At 47.5% G+C, this 18,506-nt stretch overlaps 2 protein-coding genes across 9 annotated transcripts in view; one reads left to right on the forward strand and one right to left on the reverse strand.

Annotated features, from left to right (window-relative positions):
• Positions 1–688: 688 nt before the first annotated feature.
• Positions 689–5,380, reverse strand: YBEY (ybeY metalloendoribonuclease). Of its 2 annotated transcripts, XM_040621769.1 has the most exons (6): positions 5,250–5,380; positions 4,380–4,633; positions 3,186–3,314; positions 2,187–2,255; positions 1,172–1,215; positions 689–1,007 (listed from the first exon to the last, which is right to left on the reverse strand). In XM_040621769.1, the coding sequence occupies exons 2-5, from the start codon at positions 4,587–4,589 to the stop codon at positions 1,174–1,176; spliced, it is 450 nt and encodes a 149-aa protein (XP_040477703.1). In that variant the 5' UTR covers positions 4,590–4,633; positions 5,250–5,380; the 3' UTR covers positions 689–1,007; positions 1,172–1,173. The 2 variants fall into 2 exon arrangements, with proteins under 2 accessions (XP_040477703.1, XP_040477704.1); XM_040621770.1 differs by lacking the exon at positions 1,172–1,215.
• LOC103680678 (minichromosome maintenance complex component 3 associated protein) overlaps positions 4,781–18,506 on the forward strand; it is a 51,113-nt gene continuing 37,387 nt past the window's right edge. For 3 of the 7 annotated variants that reach the window (XM_040621762.1, XM_040621767.1, XM_040621768.1), the window contains exons 1-9: positions 5,593–5,732; positions 6,293–7,608; positions 8,181–8,404; positions 11,219–11,297; positions 11,535–11,679; positions 13,016–13,206; positions 15,604–15,743; positions 17,589–17,786; positions 18,071–18,339. In XM_040621762.1, the coding sequence (XP_040477696.1) occupies positions 6,357–7,608; positions 8,181–8,404; positions 11,219–11,297; positions 11,535–11,679; positions 13,016–13,206; positions 15,604–15,743; positions 17,589–17,786; positions 18,071–18,339 (2,498 nt within the window). In that variant the 5' untranslated portion in view covers positions 5,593–5,732; positions 6,293–6,356. Of the gene's footprint in view, positions 4,902–5,094; positions 5,114–5,216; positions 5,412–5,592; positions 5,733–6,292; positions 7,609–8,180; positions 8,405–11,218; positions 11,298–11,534; positions 11,680–13,015; positions 13,207–15,603; positions 15,744–17,588; positions 17,787–18,070; positions 18,340–18,506 lie in introns of those variants that run through there. The other 4 variants (XM_040621765.1, XM_040621766.1, XM_040621763.1 and 1 more) reach the window with 4 other exon arrangements.

The following is an 18,506-nucleotide window of genomic DNA, read 5'->3' on the forward strand; positions in this document are numbered from 1 at the left end:
TGGAGGCCCAGGGTGGGCTTGGCGCACCTCTGTGGCCTGCTCCCGTGGTGCCCTGGGCCCAGAAACAGCATGGATAAGGTTCTGCGATGCCTCCTGGGTTTATTTTTGTATCAGAAGATAAGGCAGGAAACACTGACAGGAGGGAGGATGGGATGCGGCAGTGGGAGCTCAGGGCGTCCCCAGAGCCAGGAGACACTTAGCTCAGCGGCTGCACAGGGGATCCAGGGGTCTAGAGCTGTGGCCACGGCGGTGCCGCAGGAAGGGGTACTTAGGCAGGGTCCACAAGCAGACCTCTGACTAGGGGCTGCACCCAACTCAGGAGCTGGGATGGGCAGGAGACGTCTGCTGTGGGTCACCTGGCTGAGGTTGTCCTGGGCCTTTCAGCCGCCCTAAGGGTCAGCCTTGTCCCTCCCTCATAAAGGCAGCAAGCAAAGGCTCCAGGTCACAGCGCTCTTGAGGGGTAAGTGGGGACCGAAGCCAATGGGGTTCCCGTAGGAAGGAGGGTGGGGGGCACGCCTGCCCTGGGCTGCCTGTGCTGCGCTCCCGGGCAGGCTGCAGAGGCAGGGGAGAGAGGCCTCCGTCCACAGGCAGAGCCGCTGGGATGAAGGTCCCGTGCCCCTGCTCTGCACCCTACGAGCTTAGAACTGCTTCCTCTGCAACACTGAAAATACGTCTGCGAGGCTCTAAGTGCAGAAGTGAACGGACATTTCTTTTATACTTTCACAAAACAGGTTCCACCTGAGCCACTTGGCCCCCAAGCGTGTCACTCCTGCAGCCCCACGGGGCAGCAGCGACCAGCGGGGCCCTCTGTGTGCTGGAGTCCCTGGTCCTCAGGGCCCGAAAGGGAGGGTCCACCTGCCATCCACCTGGCGGCTCTGGGGTCCCTCCCATGCCACCCGGGTGCCAGGCCTCCAGCACCATCAGAAGAGGCCCCTGCTCAGGGGCTGGAGGCTGGTCCCAGTGCGCCGGCTCAGCTCCTCGAGAACCTGCTTCTCCTTCTGGTACATCTGAAAGAAAGGAGTGGGAACGAACTTGGACCCTCCCCAGCCGCCTGGCCTGGGGGTGTCCTCTGGGGAAGCCCTTCCCCAGAGCCCGTGTCCATGGCTCTGGCGTGAGGAGCCTCAGCCGTGTGTCCCCCCAGAGCCAAAGTGCAGGATCGGGCTGTGCTCACCTTCACCCGGCACTGTGCACATGGAACGCGGGCGGACGTGCTGCCTGTGGGGTGAAGGGTAGGGCCAGCAGAGGGGCTGGGGTCCAGGGCCCCAAGTGCTGGTCTCGGGTAAAAGCAGAGGAGACCCTGTCTGGGGCTGCAGGAGAATAGGCCAGATGGGTCGGCTGGGCCCAGAGTCCACGGGAGGGGGATGCACGAGGACAGCCCCTCCTGGGGGAAAGAGTGGTCAGTGCCTGGGGAAGGTGTATGGGGAAGCCCTGGGAGGGCTGGGGTCCCTGCTGGAGGTGACATCATAGGCTTTCTCTGAGATGCTGCCAGAGTGGGGGAGGGGGCCACAGCAGGGTCAGCCTCTCACTTGGAGGGGAAGTTGAGCCACAGTGTCCCTGGTGGGGACCCAGCCCGAGATGGGCTGGATGTGAGGACAACTGTATCAAGGACTTTTTTGTGAACTGAAAAAAAAATTTTTATGCCTTCCAGAGAACCCGATTATTTGATTACAAATATAATTTGAGTTTACTAAATACAATATGGTGCATATACTAACACACACCCTTATAAATGAGGTAAATATTATCACTTCTCGGGGAAACAAAGGGCTAAATAACTTGACACTGTAGGTCTCTATCAGATGCCTGCCATGTTCTGAGTCCTGTTCCCACCCGATAAATATCATCACAATTTCTCTTGTAAAGATTTTTTGACTTTAAGCCATAAGAATTTTATAGAATTTATAGAATTCGGTCTCTCTGCTCAGACCTTCCTTTCAACAGCGAATAAGTAATACAGTTAGTAGCATTTGGGGAGCCCAATACTTTAAACAAACAATGTTAGTCTTTTTTGTTGTTTTGTTTTTATAAAGCAGGCATTAATAAAATCCTTAATGTACTGCTTTTCCCCCCGATTTTGGTTCTCGTACTTGACTGCAGGGGCAGCTCAGGCAGCCCTGGTTCCTGGGGCACCTGGTGCACAGGGCATTGCACCCTCTGTGCTGGAGGACCTGGAGGATGGCTCCTACCTTCTGCCACTCAGCTTCTGTGCTGTGTGTGAAGCCCAGCAGGTGACAGAGCCCATGGGTGGCAGTCACCTGTCAGAACAATTAAAAAGCTGTTTCAGGAACTGATCATGACCCGGGGAGGAGGAGGAGGGAAGGCAGGGAGAAGTCAGCCCATACATGGTGGAAGGTTAGGAACCTAGGGGTAGGTGGAGGGGACCTAGGGCCAAGAAGGTGCCTACATGCAGCTGGCGGTGAGGAGGAGAGGGTCCCGGGCCTGGTGGGCTGGCCCTCCACTGTAGGTAATGGCATCTCCAGGAGGTGGGGGTGGAAGCAGTTATGCACACTAGCCCCACAGGGTGACCGCTGCTGGCCACAGAGATCCCAGAGCTAAAGCCCATGCTGAGCAACCCTGTTTACGCCAGGGCTCCTGCCACGCGCAAGAAGAGCACAGCCTCCCCCTCCCAGGAAGTCCCACCGTCGCCCATGCCTGCTCATCATGGTTCTGCCTGCAAAGCTCTGCTTCAAGTCACAAAGAAGCACTGGGATCCCCTAAAGATAGTTCATGGCGTGGCGTGTGGTCAAAGGAAAACACCTCAGTAGACTCCACAGGAAAGTTAAGATACAATAGCTTTTTGGAACACCCCTCCCCCTTTCCTTTTGCCCTCAAGTTGAGGACAGACAGATTGGGAAGGTCCTGGAGGCTACAGTTTTGTAAGGAGTCTATTCAGCTGGTCTGAGTTAGCTAAACAAAGGTTGCTGACCTCGGGGGTAAAAGCTAAAAACAAGGCTGCTTCTGGGAGCTTCTGACCTGTTTCCTGTCCTCTCCCCTCACCTGCCCCTTCTGGGGGCAAGCACGGCCTAAGCTCTCTCTCTGTGGGATGATGAGAGAGAGTCCTTGTTGCCCTTGCTTGTAGGTCTCCCTCCCCAATAACCCTTGTCCTTCACATGAGACAGTGTGGAGGCAGGCGTCCCACCCAGGGCCCTCTTTTCAGGGCCTATTTCTTTCAGCACCTCACTTACAGTAAGGATGTCATAGTAGTCCTCATCTCCTTTGCACTGCTGGAAGATATACTCCACTCCTAGGAAAATGTCACCCAAATTGTAGTCATCTTGAAAATCAGGTTGGGGAAGTTCCCCTGCTTTTATATTCTGCAAATGAGGAAATACAGATTTGGAAAACACGACTGCAGGAACTAACCTGACGACAGGCCGACAGATTTCATTCTGGAAGACCCCTACTCAGTAGTCCCAGGGCAGGGGAGGGGTGAGGGGACTACAGCAGAGCCACTCTTTACAGGTGACCCAAGACAAACAAGCTGCTTTCGTCCATCTCTTTCACCTTTTCAGCGCACAATCACACAGATCCACGTCGGTACAATTTTATATTTCTGTTCTTTCTGTTGTTTTGTCCTACATTGTCTTCCACATTTCCCCACATGAAACAAAAGAAACCACCAGTCCATTCATCTGAGGGCTGCTCACACTAAGCTAGTCCTGCAGATGGATATTTAGGGTATTAATATGTTTCCACCATAACAGGAAAAAATACCAAGTGAATATTTAAGGTGTTGTTACTGTAACACCTTCCTTCCTGAGTGGTGACTCTAGTGGGTTACACAGTACTCACGTGTTTCCAGTGCTCTGCAAGTGTACCGCCAAAGTGCGTTCAAAACCGTCCTTCCCATCTCTGCTGTCACCAACAGTGTGGGAAGCCTCAAACCAGCTATGTGCATCATGGACATAGTAACCTAATTGCTATCTTACATTTGTTTAAAATATTTTTCAGTGTTATTTTTCATTTTCATTGAAAAAATTCAGTGTTATTTAAACTTTTCAACCATACATGTTTGTTATCAAATCACACTTAAAATTCCAGAAGCAGGGGTGCCCGGCTGGCTCAGTGGGTGGAGCATGGGCCTCCTGATCTCGGGGTTGTGAGTTTGAGCCCATGTTGGGTGGAGAGATGACTTAAAAATAAGTAAAAAATCTTAAAAAAAAAAGTAGCAGAGGCATTCTACTTCTCTTTTAACTCACTGACAGCATTGGAGGGCTGGGGGACCCGACCACCTTCTCTCCTTGGGCTATGGGTAGTGGTCACTAGAGGCTGGTCCCGCCGCACTCTACTTATGTGTATATTTTAAAGTTTTCAAAATGAAACTTAAAAATCAGAATATTTACACCAGAAGGGAGGCCAAACAAGAGAATACTTTTTACCTCATGAAATGGAAAGGAAAGCACATCTGTTGGGATGTTTTTCTCTCTGTAGACCCTGTTGATATGCTGAATACTCTTGTTGTCAACACAGATGATCCCCAGGTCGAACTTCTGCACCCCTAATGTACTCCTCACAATTTCCATCCTCTTGCGAAGGGGCACCCTCCTGATGGGGACAGCTCGCTGCAGATTTCTAAGCACCAAACTCATTTCAGGAAGGCAACACCGCCCTTGAAAAATGTTTAGAAAGAAGCCTGTGGTCAAAGTTTAAGAGAAGACAAATCAGTAGTAGAAAGTGGTAAATTCTGTAAAAAACACACATGCACACACATCAGATCGTTTTATTTGAAGTTCATTGAAAACTTTAAGGGGATTTCTATTTCACCATAACAAGATATGAAAATGAGGGGCTATAATACAGTCATCGAGTCAGGCAGGCCGCCGTGGGCGGGAAATGAAGGCCTGTAGCGAGGAAGGGGCCATTGGTGGAGGGGCAGGGTGAGGAGGCGGAGGAAGAAGAGGGTGAGTTGTGGGTTGGGGTGGGTTAGGGGTGTGCGGGAGGAGTGAGGGGCGGGGAGTGGGCGCTGGGGGGGGGCGTGTGGGCTGCGGGGAGCGGGTGTGGGGTGGTATAGGGTAGGGGAGTGGGGAGGGGGTGCTACGGGGCGCCGTGGGAGGAGGGGGTGGGGGAGGGGCTGGGGTGATACAGGGTCGGGGGAGCCGCAGGGCCAATGAGGGTGAGTCCTGGTGGGTCCGGGGATTCCCAAGGGACCGCTCGGCGCGGGCACCGACGCTCCGAGCTCAGGCCCCGGGCAGCACGCGGGGTGCGAACGACGCCCCACTTTGGAGAGGGTCAGTCGCGGGCTCACGTACCGGGGCCGAGGCCGGCGGACCCCCGCGCGGTCGACGGGCAGGCGAGCGGAACCCGAGTGTGGCGGAGCCAGGGTGGAGCCGAGCCGCGCGGACGGACCGGAAGTCGGTGCGCTGCGTTTTCTGCCCGGGGCGCGCCGCGAAGGGTCGGCTCCGGCGGCCGCGGTGTGTGCCTGCGCCTCCGGCCGGGCGCCGGGGGGGCCCACGGGGCGGCGGCGGGTCTCCGAGTCCCTGAGCCGGACGGGGAGCGCGGCGCGGGCCCGGCCTGGGCGGAGGCCGCGTCCTTCCCCTGCGCCCTCCCGGCCCCGCCGCCGCGCCGGTGTCGTCAGCAGAGCGGGCCTGGGGCGCGGGCGGGTCTCGGCCGGGCGCGGGGCCGCCGGCGATTTTCGGGGTGCGCGGCCTCCGTTGCCCCGCCTTTCCCTGGTCAGGCGGCAGCCTCTCTGCGGGGCCGCTCTGTTCTTGGAGCCAGTTCGGCGGTCTTCGCAGGTAGAGCAGCACTGTTTATTTATTTCTCTAAGTGGGTTCTGGTTACTGGGAGAAAATTAGGAAACAGTCTGGGGCTGGCTCAGTCGGTGGAGCGTGGGACGCTTGATCTCCGGGTGCGTTCGGGCCCCTTGTTGGGTGTAGAGATTACTAGAAAAGATCAGCTTTAAGAGAAAGAAAAAGGAGGAAACACTGAAACACTCATGTTCTTAACAGCGTTACATTGTAGTTTTCTGTCTACGGAGATTGGAAGACTGGAGAAACTCCTCTCTTTAAAAGTGTGACTGCATTTATTTTCTCATTGCTATTTGAGGTTTCTCCTGCCATTTACCAATTCAGTAAAATAACTTCAATTTTTTTCTTAGTCTAAAGGATGACGCTTTAAGGCTCTAGTAACAAAGTAATTGATTCTTCCATCCTCTACCCCAGGCACCCCCCCCCCATCCCCCACTGGCTCTCAGAAAATAAAGCCTGGCCGTTTGGTTTGCCCGATTTTTAATTATCCTTAGAGTGTGACATGTGATTACAAATTCTCTTCTGTGATCCAAATTTTTGTCTTCCAGCTTACTGTGAGAATGAGGGGGAACTCCCTCGCTGAATAGACTATTTAAGAAGAGAACTACTTGTATGCACATAGTATTTGCTACCTTGGATCAGAAGATGAACCCAACTAATCCTTTTAGTGGGCAGCAGCCTGGGGTTTTCCCAGCATCTACTAGTAGTTCCATAGGAACATTTCAGGCTAAGCCACCATTTCGATTTGGTCAGCCTTCTCCTTTTGGACAAAATAATACATTATCTGGGAAAACCTCAGGATTTTCACAGGTATCCAGCTTTCCGACATCTTCTGGAGTAAGTCATTCTTCTTCAGCACAAACATTAGGATTCTCCCAAACCTCAAATGCTGGACTCTTTCCCGGACTTGAACACACTCCAGCTTTTGTAGCTGTCTCTGGGTCTTCAAGTTCATGTGTGTCTGCAAACCCAGGATTTAGTTTTAAATCACCCAGTTTTGGGGCTTTCCCAGGTACTTCTACATTTGGACCAGAAACTGGGGAAGTAGCAAGCTCTAGTTTTGGGAAAACAGAGTTTAGCTTTAAACCTCTGGAAAATTCTGTGTTCAGACCAATATTTGGGGCTGAATCTGAGCCAGAGAAAACTCAGAGCCCAGTTACTTCTGGATTTTTCACATTTTCTCACCCAGTTAGTAGTGGGCCTGGGGGGCTGGCTCCATTTTCTTTTCCTCAGGTGACAAGCAGTTCAGCTGCCAATTCAAACTTTACCTTTTCAAAACCAGTCAATAGTAGTAATTCATCGTCTGCCTTTACCTCTGCTTTGCCAAACCAAAATGCAGAGGAAGAGAAGAGGGCCCCTAAGTCACTGTTTGGAAGTTCTAATAGTAGCTTCACTAACTTCCCCATATCTTCAGGGCCTCTGGGTGAACCATTCCCAGTTAGCAAAACAGGTGTAAGACAAGGATGTGAAGAGCGTGTTTCCCAAATGGAGCCACTTCCCAGCCTCATGAAAGGACTGAAAAGGAAGGAGGACCAGGATCGCTCCCCAAGGAGACATGGCCATGATGCAGCAGAAGACTTGGATGCTCTGTCGAGGGGAGACCATCCTCCAGATAAACGACCCGTCCGCCTGAATCGACCCCGGGGAGGCACCTTGTTTGGTCGAACGATACAAGATGTTTTCAAAAGCAATAAAGAAGTGGGTCGTCTGGGCAACAAGGAATCTAAAAAGGATACTGGCTGTGCCGAGTCTGGGGAAAATGACCACTTGGCCATCCCAGGAGGGAGTCAGTCTGTCTTGGCACCTTCCCGGCTCCCAGGTGTGATGAAAGAGGAAGAAACTGAAAGTAGAGATAAAAAAGAAGGTGAGCTTTAAATACCTGCACCACCCAGTAAATGCTGCTGGTAGGTTCTTGGTAAATTTCCCTGGGTCTTAGTTTGATGTTTCTGGTAAATTTTTTGTAAACACTAGGAATTCTAACATACCAAGAGCACGTCCTACGTAAACATTTCCTTTGCTCTTACATAGGTGGTGCCTTCTATATGAAATGTTACATCTGAGGGGCCACTGGCTGGCTCAGTTGGAAGAGCATGTGGCTCTTGATCTCGGGGTCATGAATTGGAGCCCCACATTGGATGTGGAGATTACTAAATGAATAAATTAAATAAATAAATAAACTTTGAAATGTTATATCTGATGCATTTTTTTAAAGATTTATTTATTTTAGAGCGTACACAGTAGGGGGAGGGGCAGAAGGAGAGGGAGAGAATCTCAAAGAGGCTCCGACTCCACGCTGAGCTTAGAGCCTGATACGGGGCTCAGTCTTGCCACCCTGAGATCATGACTGGACCCAGAATCAAGAGTCGGCCACTTAACTGGCTGAGCCACCTAGGCACCCCATCTGATAGATTTCTGTGCCTGTTCTCTGATCCCTAGATTCTCTAAGAGGAACGCCTGGACGTCAAAGTAAAAGAAGCGAGAGCACAGACAGTCTTGGGGGCTTGTCACCCGCTGAAATAACAGCAATCCAGTGTAAGAACATCCCCGACTCTCTCAATGACAGAACCATTCTGGAGAACCATTTTGGTAAAATTGCTAAAGTGCAGCGTATCTATACCAGGCGCAGCAAAAAGCTTGCAGTGGTGTATTTTTTTGATCATGTGAGTATTTCCAAGAAACTTAATGTGAGTGAAAAAGAATTTGAACTTTGTCACTTTAAAACCTGTTTTCAAATCTACCAGTTATTTTTTAGAATTTGGGCAAGTACTCGAATATCTTATTCTTAACTTGGAGAGGCTGGACTAGGACTATTTATTTCATAAGTTGGAGTTACTCATGGAAAGCTTGCAGTCCCTACTGAATGAGTGTTTTAGAAATGCTGGGTGAGTGATTCCATGAGTCAGGTTCCTCTGAAATGCATGGGAGTGGCTCTGTAATCACACAGCACTTTTTCCAAATTGAGTTTTCTTGTTGTTTTATTTGGTCATAGTACATAATCACTATAAACGTTCAAATGGTACAGAAAAAGTAGAATCCCCTTGTAACCCCATTCTCCGGAGATAACTGATGTTACTTGTTTGGTTTATACCTTGACTGTAATATGTATATAAGAACACATATGCATAACACATTGGTTGTAGAGTGTATGCGTACAGGGACCATTCACATTATGTAGCTTTCTATCTTTATTGTTTTTTTCTGAATATTCTTGGGAAAAATAAAGTTCTATAGAATTTCTAAGTAGAAAGCATGTCTTTATACTTTTTTTAAATGATAGAGGTATGGCCTGTTAATATAGGAGAAAAAACCAGAAATCTATGGGAGGGGGCACAAAATCACCCATAGTTCTATTTTCTGAGATACCAATTATTAATATTTTGGTTAATGTCTTTGTAAGTATTTAGTCATGTTGTTTTTACACAATTGGGATCACACTGCATATGCTGTCTGGTAACCTTTCCAGGTAGCAGTCTTAGTATTTTCTGAAATCAATAAATAGCCTAGATTAGAATAGGATCGTTAAATGCTACATGGTATTCTATCCTGTTTACCCACTTGGCCAATTTTCTATTTGTGGACATTTTTTGTATGTATTTCTAATTGGCTTATATCCTTTGTTTAAATTCCTGAAAGTAGGGGCACCTGGGTGGCTCAATTGGTTAAGTGTCTGCCTTTGGCTCAGGTCATGATCCCAGGGTCCTGGGATCGAGCTCCACATCAGGCTCCCTGCTTGGCGGAGAGCCTGCTTCTCCCGCTCCCTCTGCTGCTCCCCCTGCTTATGCTCTCTCTGTGTCTGTCTCTCTGTCATAAGTAAATGAATAATAAATAAATTCCTGAGAGGAGAAGTCCTGTGCCAAAATGCATGCATAGCTTTAGGACTTTCGATGTTGATTCCTTTCTATTGATTTTTTTTTTTCAATTCAGTGGCATTAATTACATGTACAGCACAACCATCACCACTGTCTCTTTCCAGAACTTTTCATCATCCCAAACAGAAACTCTAACCACTAAGCAATATCTCCCCAATTCCTCCTTCTCTCAGACCTTGGTGACCTCTAATCTACTCTCTGTCTCTATGAATTTGCCTATTCTAGAAATTACTTTTAAGTGGAATCATATAGTATTTGTCCTGCTCATTTTGGTCAGCATCATGTTTTCGGTGTGTGTCCATGTGGTTGTACTTCGTTCTTTTTATGGTTGAATAACATTCCATTGTATAGAATAATATTCCTGTGTATTACATTTTGTTTATTAATCTATCGATGGACAGAGGTAGTTTCTACTTTTTGGCTGTTTTTTTTTTTTTTAAAGATTTTATTTATTTATTCGACAGAGATAGAGACAGCCAGCGAGAGAGGGAACACAAGCAGGGGGAGTGGGAGAGGAAGAAGCAGGCTCATAGCAGAGGAGCCTGATGCGGGGCTCGATCCCATAATGCCGGGATCACGCCCTGAGCCGAAGGCAGACGCTCAACCGCTGTGCCACCCAGGCGCCCCAACTTTTTGGCTGTTTTGAATAATGCTGCCGTGAACATGGTGTGCAAATATCTCCTCAAGTCCCTGATTTTAATTCTGTTGGGTATATACTGAGGAGTGGAATTGCTGGGTCATATGCATTGTTTTTTTGTTTTTGTTTTTTAAGTTATTTGGCTGTTGAGATGTACTTGTGCTTCTAGCTGAGTCCTAAAAAATATTAATGTAGGGGCGCCTGGGTGGTGCAGTCGTTAAGCGTCTGCCTTTGGCTCAGGGCGTGATCCTGGCGTTCTGGGATCGAGCCCCACATTGGGCTCCTCTGCTGGGAGCCTGCTTCTTCCTCTCCCACTCCCCCTGCTTGTGTTCCCTCTCTCGCTGGCTGTCTCTGTCAAATAAATAAATAAAATCTTTAAAAAAATAAAAAATAAAAAAAATAAAAAATATTAATGTAATAAATATGTAAATTGTCATTGTAAGCAGTTCATTGATATATACAACGCTGAGGTCCCTTGATTACCCTCATCTCTCCTGTTACCCAGGAGCAAACACCATTACCTAGTATGGTGTATATTTTTCTAGACATTTTCATAGGTATGTCAATAGGTACACTAATACCTAGTTGGTTTTGTGATAAATTGTATCCCGCGTATATCATTCTCTTCCTTTTGTCTTTAAGTGTGACTTGGCAATCTTTCCATTACTGTGTTTGTAATCAGATGGTGAGAGTCATCTCACTAAATGCCAACAAGGCCAAGCTATGGGTTCTATCCCAGTAAAGTCATTACTTTCAAAAAGGAGAAGAGCAAATCCATGCCTGTGAGATGGGTAAGGGAGGCGAGGACTGTGGCTGCCGTGTCTGGAGGCAAACTGTGTGGTTAGAACACGTAGGGGGCAGAGGCTTCACTCTGTGGTGCAGAATTCTGCCACTGCATTTGAGGTTTTAATCTCATTTCCTTTGGTGTCCTGATGTCCTTATACCTTGTGTTGTGGACTGTTTTCTAGGTGTCTGCAGCCCTGGCTAGGAAGAAGGGGAAAGGCTTGCATAAAGACATGGCTATCTTTTGGCACAAGAAGAAAATAAGTGAGTTTGCAGTTATTCTTGGTATAGTTTCCAGTTCTCTGTGTCCAAGGCCCTCTGAGCTTTCGCCAATGCCAGGGTGGGGCTGGCTGTCAGTGTGTCCTGTGTCTGTGAGTGTTTCTGTGAGCTCCTCTGGAACCTCCTGTGACAATTAAGAGAGTATTACATTTTCAAATACAGTAAAAAAGTCCAGTGTCAAGTGATTTGTGGTTCATGAACTCTGTGCTCTTGTGTCCTCAGGTCCCAACAAGAAGTCCTTTTCCCTGAAGGAGAAGAAGCCAGGTGACAGTGAAGGTGGCCAGGGCCCCGAGGACACATCCTTTCAGCACCCTCCTCTTAGCAAGCCTGTGGTGAGGGCCGCAGCTGGCACCCTCCTGAATAAAAGGTGCGGCCGGTCCTTCCTGTGGGTTCTTGGACTTCTGTGCACTTCGCAGCAGTCGTGCCAGAGCATGGCAGGGAAGTGGGTGAAGACGCTGACACTTGAGCAGGGGGGTGGGGGACTGGGAGAGGGAGAGGAGGGCATGGTGGGAGGGCAAGGGGTAGATGGCTGCACAGAGCCCCCGGGCTCCTCGCTTATCTCAGTCCCGTGTCCCACGTGCTTGTACTGGCATCTGATGTGTGTCAGTGTATAAGGAACAACTTTTCCCTTAAGAGGTCTAAGTGGCTTTAATCAAGTTTTCCTAATAGCTCCTTGTAGCAGTTCCAGTATAATTTTCTGTAGGTTCAGCTCATTACGGTGAGGCGGTTTCCCTTGGCCGCATGATAGCTGGGGAGCCGGGTGGGAGTGGGCACGTGGTGTGTGGTTCACATGGCCTCCCCGTCTGAATGGAAATCTGTTCCCAAAGGCCCCCCCTCCTTCCCATGTGACCCCGCCTCCTTCTCACAGCCTGCTTCAGTTTGATCCTTCGTGTATTTTGGTTAGTATATTGTTTCCTCACTTTTCATTTCAGTTAGCAGTTTAGTTGCTGATTTGTTTTTGCTTTTTTCTTTCCCACTCAGCCAGTCATACCTTCTTCAACATTAGACTTCACTGAGTATTGAAAGCCAGCTAGAAAATGGGGAAGCTCAGAGACATTGCCCATTTCTGTTTAGTACATCCTTCTACCGGAGTGAAGTGGTGTATGAAAACATGTAGGCGTGTGATTTCCTCATGGTGTTAGTGGTTTTTTTGTTTTGTTTTGTTTTGTTTTTTTAATCCCAAGCTGAATTTCATTTTTTGGGGGATAGAAATCTATGGATATTCATTTCAGCTGTTTAAATGGGCTCATCTCCTTTTTAAAAAGTATGGAATATTTATTTTATTCTTTGTTTTTGGAGATATTATTTATTTTTGCACACGAGAGACAGAGAGAGAGAGCGTGCGCGAGAGCACATGCACCGGTGGGGGGGAGGGGCAGAAGGAGAAGCAGATTCCCCGCTGAGCAGGGAGCCTGATGTGGGGCTCAGTCCCAGGACCCTGGTATCATGACCTCAGCCGAAGGCAGACGCTTAACTGACTGAGCCACCCAGGTGCTTAAAAGGTATGGGATATTTTGAAATGACAGTGAATGACAAGAGGAACACCTGCTCATCACCAGCTTGTCAAGGCGTGTCTCATGTCAGTGCTTATGGTTTGTCAGTTTTGGAGCAGCGGGGTCTCGACTGATGGAAGCATTCGGAAGTGGAAGTGATAGAAGCACCTAATGTGATATAAGGCCCTTGATGTGTTACTTTCTTTGTAGCTCTCCAGTGAAGAAGCCAAGTCTTCTAAAGACCCATCAGTTTGAGGGAGACCCTTTTGACTCGGGCTCCGAGGGCTCTGAGGGTCTCGGGCCATGTGTGTCATCGCTTAGTACCCTGATAGGCACTGTGGCTGAGACTTCTGAGGAGAAGTACCGCCTGCTTGACCAGAGGGACAGGATCATGCGGCAAGGTATGGTGGGCGCATCTCAACTGCGGTCCAGAGACCTGGCTAAGGTCATGATAAGGTCATTGTGGGAGCCGTGAGGAGGGAGCAACCCCTGCCCGTGGGGCTCCACTGTCATTGAGTCTCTGGGCCCTTCAGTGCCCCACGTATAATCTTTGTTGTGTACTGGTTTCCTGAGGGGGTGGTAGACATGGATTATAATGCAGATACGTCTTTAATTTTATTTTTGGAAGAAAATCCATATACTATTGATCCATGCTAAGTTAAACATTTTAAAGGGCAATTTTTAGACATTCAGAAAGCACATGTTAAAAAAAAAATCTAAATGTTTGGCTTGACAAATCCCCACAAATAAAACTTAAGAAATATCAACCCAAGGGAAACATCTGTAACTCACATCACAAAGGCCTGATTTCCCTGATACAGAAAGCACTGTGGAAGTCATTGTGGAAGAAGTCCAGCCCAGGAGAGAAATAAGTAGGAGATCATAAGAGTTACAGAAAAGGAAGTAGACCTGACCCTAGACCAACACAAGGGTAGGAGTGCTGGCCCCTCGCAGTTGAAGATCCACATATAACTTTTGACTCCCCCCAGATTTAACTGCTAATAGCCTACCGGTGACCTCCTCATAACACAATCAGTTAGCACGTTTTCTGAGGTATATGTCATATGCTGCATTCCTACAATAAATTAAGCTAGAGAAAAGAAAATGTTATTAAAGTGATAAGGAAGAGAGGTAACATTTATGGTACTGTAAAAACATGTGTGTGTGAGTGGACCTGCACAGTTCAAACCTGTGTTGTTCCAGGGTCAACTGTGTCATGAATTGGTTTTTAAACATTTGGAAAGGCGCTCACCCCATCACACACAGCGATGCCAGTTGCACCCGCAGAGGTGACCTCTCCCCTGTTGCACCATGATGCTGTGTCCTTGAGCGGGCCGTGGATGGCTGTACCCCTATGGAAGAGGGCAGGTTGGCAGTCTCTTTCAGCCTTAGGAAAGCCTGTGCCTTTGACCCAGCATCCCACATCCAGGAATCTGTCCCCCAGGCTGTCCCACACACGTGTGTGTGTCCGCGCACGTGTGTTTTACACACAAGGTTGTTTGTGATACAAAGATTGGCAATTGATTGTCCACATAGCGGAATTCTAAACAGTCTGAAAGAAGACTGGGGTTTCTTTATGAAAAAAAATGAAGATTTATTGTGAAGTAGAAAACCATAGTGTGGAAGTATGTAGTATGCTGCCATTTGTGTATAAATATGGGGGGGAAGTGTGTGTGTCCACACATATGTGAGTGTACCTGCCTGTGGGGTACATAAAGTAGTCCTGGAAGTATGAAAAGATCTGTTGACTCAGAGACGGGAGCAAGGGGGGGGGGTGGTTCTATTTTGACATTTTTATACCTTTGGAATATAGCCCATATGACTATATTATCTTTTCAAAAAATAAGTATTCTATTAACTTTAAAAAAATTGGTGCAGTGACCACAAATAAAAGGAGAAAGTATTTGTGCTTTTCTTTGCAAAGTTTTTTTTTAAATTTTTTAAAAGATTTTATTTATTTGACAGAGAGAGTGAGGGAGAGAGAAATGGAGGAGCAGGAGAAGGAGATGGAGAAGCAGACTCCCTAGTGAGCAGGGAGCCCGACATTGGGCTTGATCCCGGGACTACCTGAGCCAAAGGCAGATGCTTAACTGACTGGGCCACCCAGGCGCCCTGCAAAGTTTTTTTAAAATTAAATTTTAGCTGTAGGATTTTACTCTTTTTAGAGAATGTGAATAAGTGGGTAATCACAGTGCTTCCTTAACATGGTAATAAAAGCTGTTGTCAAACATTATGTCATTGATGTGATTTTTATATTACAAATAAAATTAGTAGGTATTGACATTTTTCAAGATAAAAATAAGGTGTGTATTTTGAGCTTGAAGTAGTTGTGGTCCATCTCATTTAAAAGATACTTTCGTAACTGTTTAATTCTGAGGGAAGTAAGAGTAGTTTATTCGGGACCCAGGTGTGTTCTCTTAGGTGATTCCTGTAATAGCAACAGGATGAAATAGAAGCAATGAAGTACTGAGTTTTAGAGCGCTAGTATGTTTGGAATATACAATTAGCAAATCGATCTTTTTAACAAACATACTGCAACAGGACTGTATCGTTGCGGTCGCTACGGAGCCATGGACAGTGATGCGTGCCCCTGCCTGCATCGTGCAGTGCAGACCTGTGGCTGTTGCAAGGGGATGCGGCCTCTTGGTGCCCTGGTACCTGACGTGATAGGCCATGCCTCCCTTTCTCTAGGCCCAGTGCTTTACTTTGTCATTTGTGTGTGGCATTTGCCTTTAGTTTTATTTTTCCTTCTATCATCACAGTAACTGTGTGATACATTCTTTTTATTTGTCATTTAGCTCGGGTGAAAAGAACTGACCTGGACAAAGCAAGGACTTTTGTTGGGACCTGCCCAGATATGTGTCCTGAAAAGGAGCGGTACATGCGGGAGACCCGGAGCCAGCTGAGCGTGTTTGAAGTGGTCCCAGGGACTGACCAGGTGGAGCCCCGTGTCCTGGGGTTCCTCTCTAGGCCGCTGTCCATATTTAATCTTCAGGGTGGAGGTGGGATAGATAGGAGGGGGGCGCTTATTTTTTTATAATTTCGGTACATATTTATACTTGATTTGGGTGTTTACCTTTTTTGAGGGTGGCAGGGATTTAGAGGGTGGCTACTATTAACATTCATATTAAATTGTTTGTGCTGTGAGGTGTGTACTAAACACTCTTGTATAGGATGACTGGACCCCACGGTCCTCCAAGGTATAGCTGTAGATACAGATCTGTTTCATAGATTAGAAGTTTCTTTTCATTTCTTTTTTATTTTCACAGTTGTCTTCCTGCCCTTTTCTATGTTTGTGTTTTGCACAGTTGAGATTATGCTCTAGATGCAATTCTGTATGAATCCTTTTTACTTACTATACAAACACTTTCTTTTCTGCTAAACTCTATCAGCATTTTTTTTTTTTTTTAAAGATTTTACTTTTTTATTTATTTATGTGACAGAGAGACAGCCAGTGAGAGAGGGAACACAGCAGGGGGAGTGGGAGAGGAAGAAGCAGGCTCCCAGCGGAGGAGCCTGATGTGGGACTCGATCCCAGTACGCCAGGATCATGCCCTGAGCCGAAGGCAGACGCTTTAACGACTGCGCCACCCAGGCGCCCCTCTATCAGCATTTTTTAAATGACAGCATATTATTTGATTGTGTAGCCCTGTCAAAACTTCCCATTTTGCAATCCTTAGATATTTAAATTTCATGAATAATTCTATTGGGCATATTGTGTGTAATGAGTCTAAGGTTGTAGATTATTTCCTTCTGATAGATCCCAAGGATTAAGTTACTACATCAGAGGGTGTGACCTTTCTTCAGGTTCCTGAACATGTATGTCCCAGTGCATGTTCCCAAATTGTTTTCTGGGAAATCTGCATCATTTGAGATCCTTTTCCCCTCTTTGTTAATTTTGTTTGCGGCCTTCTCTGGGTTGGTGGGGTGTTTTTTTTGTCTTTTTTTTTTTTTAAAGATCTTATTTTAAAGTAATGTCTACGCCTAACGTGGGGCTTGAATTTATAACCCTGAGATCAAGAGTCACATGCTCCATGGACTGAGCCAGCTGGGTGCCCCTTGGCTGGTGGTTTTAAGTTGCCCTTGCCCAGTGTGGGGTCCCCGGCTAGGCAGGAGTGTCACGGCAGAGGCTCCTGCACTAGGAGACAGTGATGCTGGCTTGCAGTGGGTGCCCAGGGCTCAGTCCTGTGGATGTCTGGGCTTCTGCCTTTGGCCACATGTCTTCAGCCTCCTTTTCCAGGTAGGACAGCTCCAGCCCCATGCACACAGCTATCCTGGCCCTGCAAGGCCCCTGCTGTTGTCTCCGTTTCCTTTCTTTTGGTGTTTGAGTGTGGCTGAGGTCCGTTAACAATGCTTCAAAGTCCTTTACCTGTCACACCTCTGCCCTTGGAGCCATGCAGGTGTATCTCTACTTACATTCCTTTTTCTTTCTTTTTTTTTTTATTTTTTATTTTTAAATAATCTCTGCACCCAATGTGGGGCTTGAACTCACAACCCCGAGATCAAGAGTTTCACGCTCTACTGACTGAGCCAGCCAGACACCCCCACTTACATTACTTCTGCTTCTTCGTTCCTTGTTGTGTTCGCCAAACACAAATTTCTCATTTGTTTTTGAATTTTGATCATTACTTTCAAACAGAAATTTTACATTTTAAAATTGTATTCTGTAGTATTGATCTTGTATGAGTATGTGGGCGATTTCCTCCTTATTTTAAGGCATAGCTGTGGGGAGGCTGGCCCAGCACGTGACACCCAGCTGTTTGCCCCGACTGTGTGTCCTCAGGTGGACCACGCGGCAGCTGTGAAGGAGTATAGCCGCTCCTCTGCTGATCAGGAAGAACCCCTCCCGCATGAACTGCGGCCCTCAGCCGTGCTTAGCAGGACCATGGACTACTTGGTGACTCAGATCATGGATCAGAAGGAGGGCAGCTTGCGGGACTGGTATGACTTCGTGTGGAACCGCACACGGGGCATACGGAAGGTATCAGCCACTTTCAATCTGAAAATTAGAAAATGCATGTGGATTCCAAAGTTGAAGTGAGATTTCTTTTCATTTTACTCAGTTATATTTCATCTGTGTAAAAAAATGGTATTATTTAAAATCGTTACAAAGTCCTGTTAAAATGTGCTTCATGGGCTTTGTTTGAAATTGACATATGAGAAATTCAGGTAATCATGCTTCTTCTAATAGTTTGTTCCCAGCGTATGGAAATACATGTGTGAGATCTGTGTGTGTGTGTAATACTCCCTCTTGCTTGTGGCCAGGACATCACACAGCAGCACTTGTGTGACCCTGTGACGGTGTCCCTGATTGAGAAGTGTACCCGGTTCCATATCCATTGTGCTCATTTCATGTGTGAGGAGCCCATGTCCTCCTTTGATGCCAAGATCAACAATGAGAACATGACCAAGTGCCTTCAAAGTCTGAAGGAGATGTATCAGGACCTGAGAAACAAGGGCGTGTTCTGTGCCAGCGAAGCCGAGTTCCAGGGCTACAATGTTCTACTCAATCTCAACAAGGGGGACATCCTAAGGTAAATTTTCAAATTTGGAAGCTAGCCTATGGAAAGGCAGGGTTTTGTTTTTTTTTAAGACTTTATTTTTATCTTTTAAGATTTTATTTATTTGAGAGAGAGTGCACAAACAAGCGGCGGGGGGTGCAGGCAGAGGCAGAGGGAGAGGGAGAAGCAGGCTTCCTGCT

The sequence above is a fragment of the Ursus maritimus genome, unplaced genomic scaffold (genome assembly GCF_017311325.1).
Source record: "Ursus maritimus isolate PB19 unplaced genomic scaffold, ASM1731132v1 scaffold_4, whole genome shotgun sequence".
NCBI classification, from domain to species: Eukaryota; Metazoa; Chordata; class Mammalia; order Carnivora; family Ursidae; genus Ursus; species Ursus maritimus.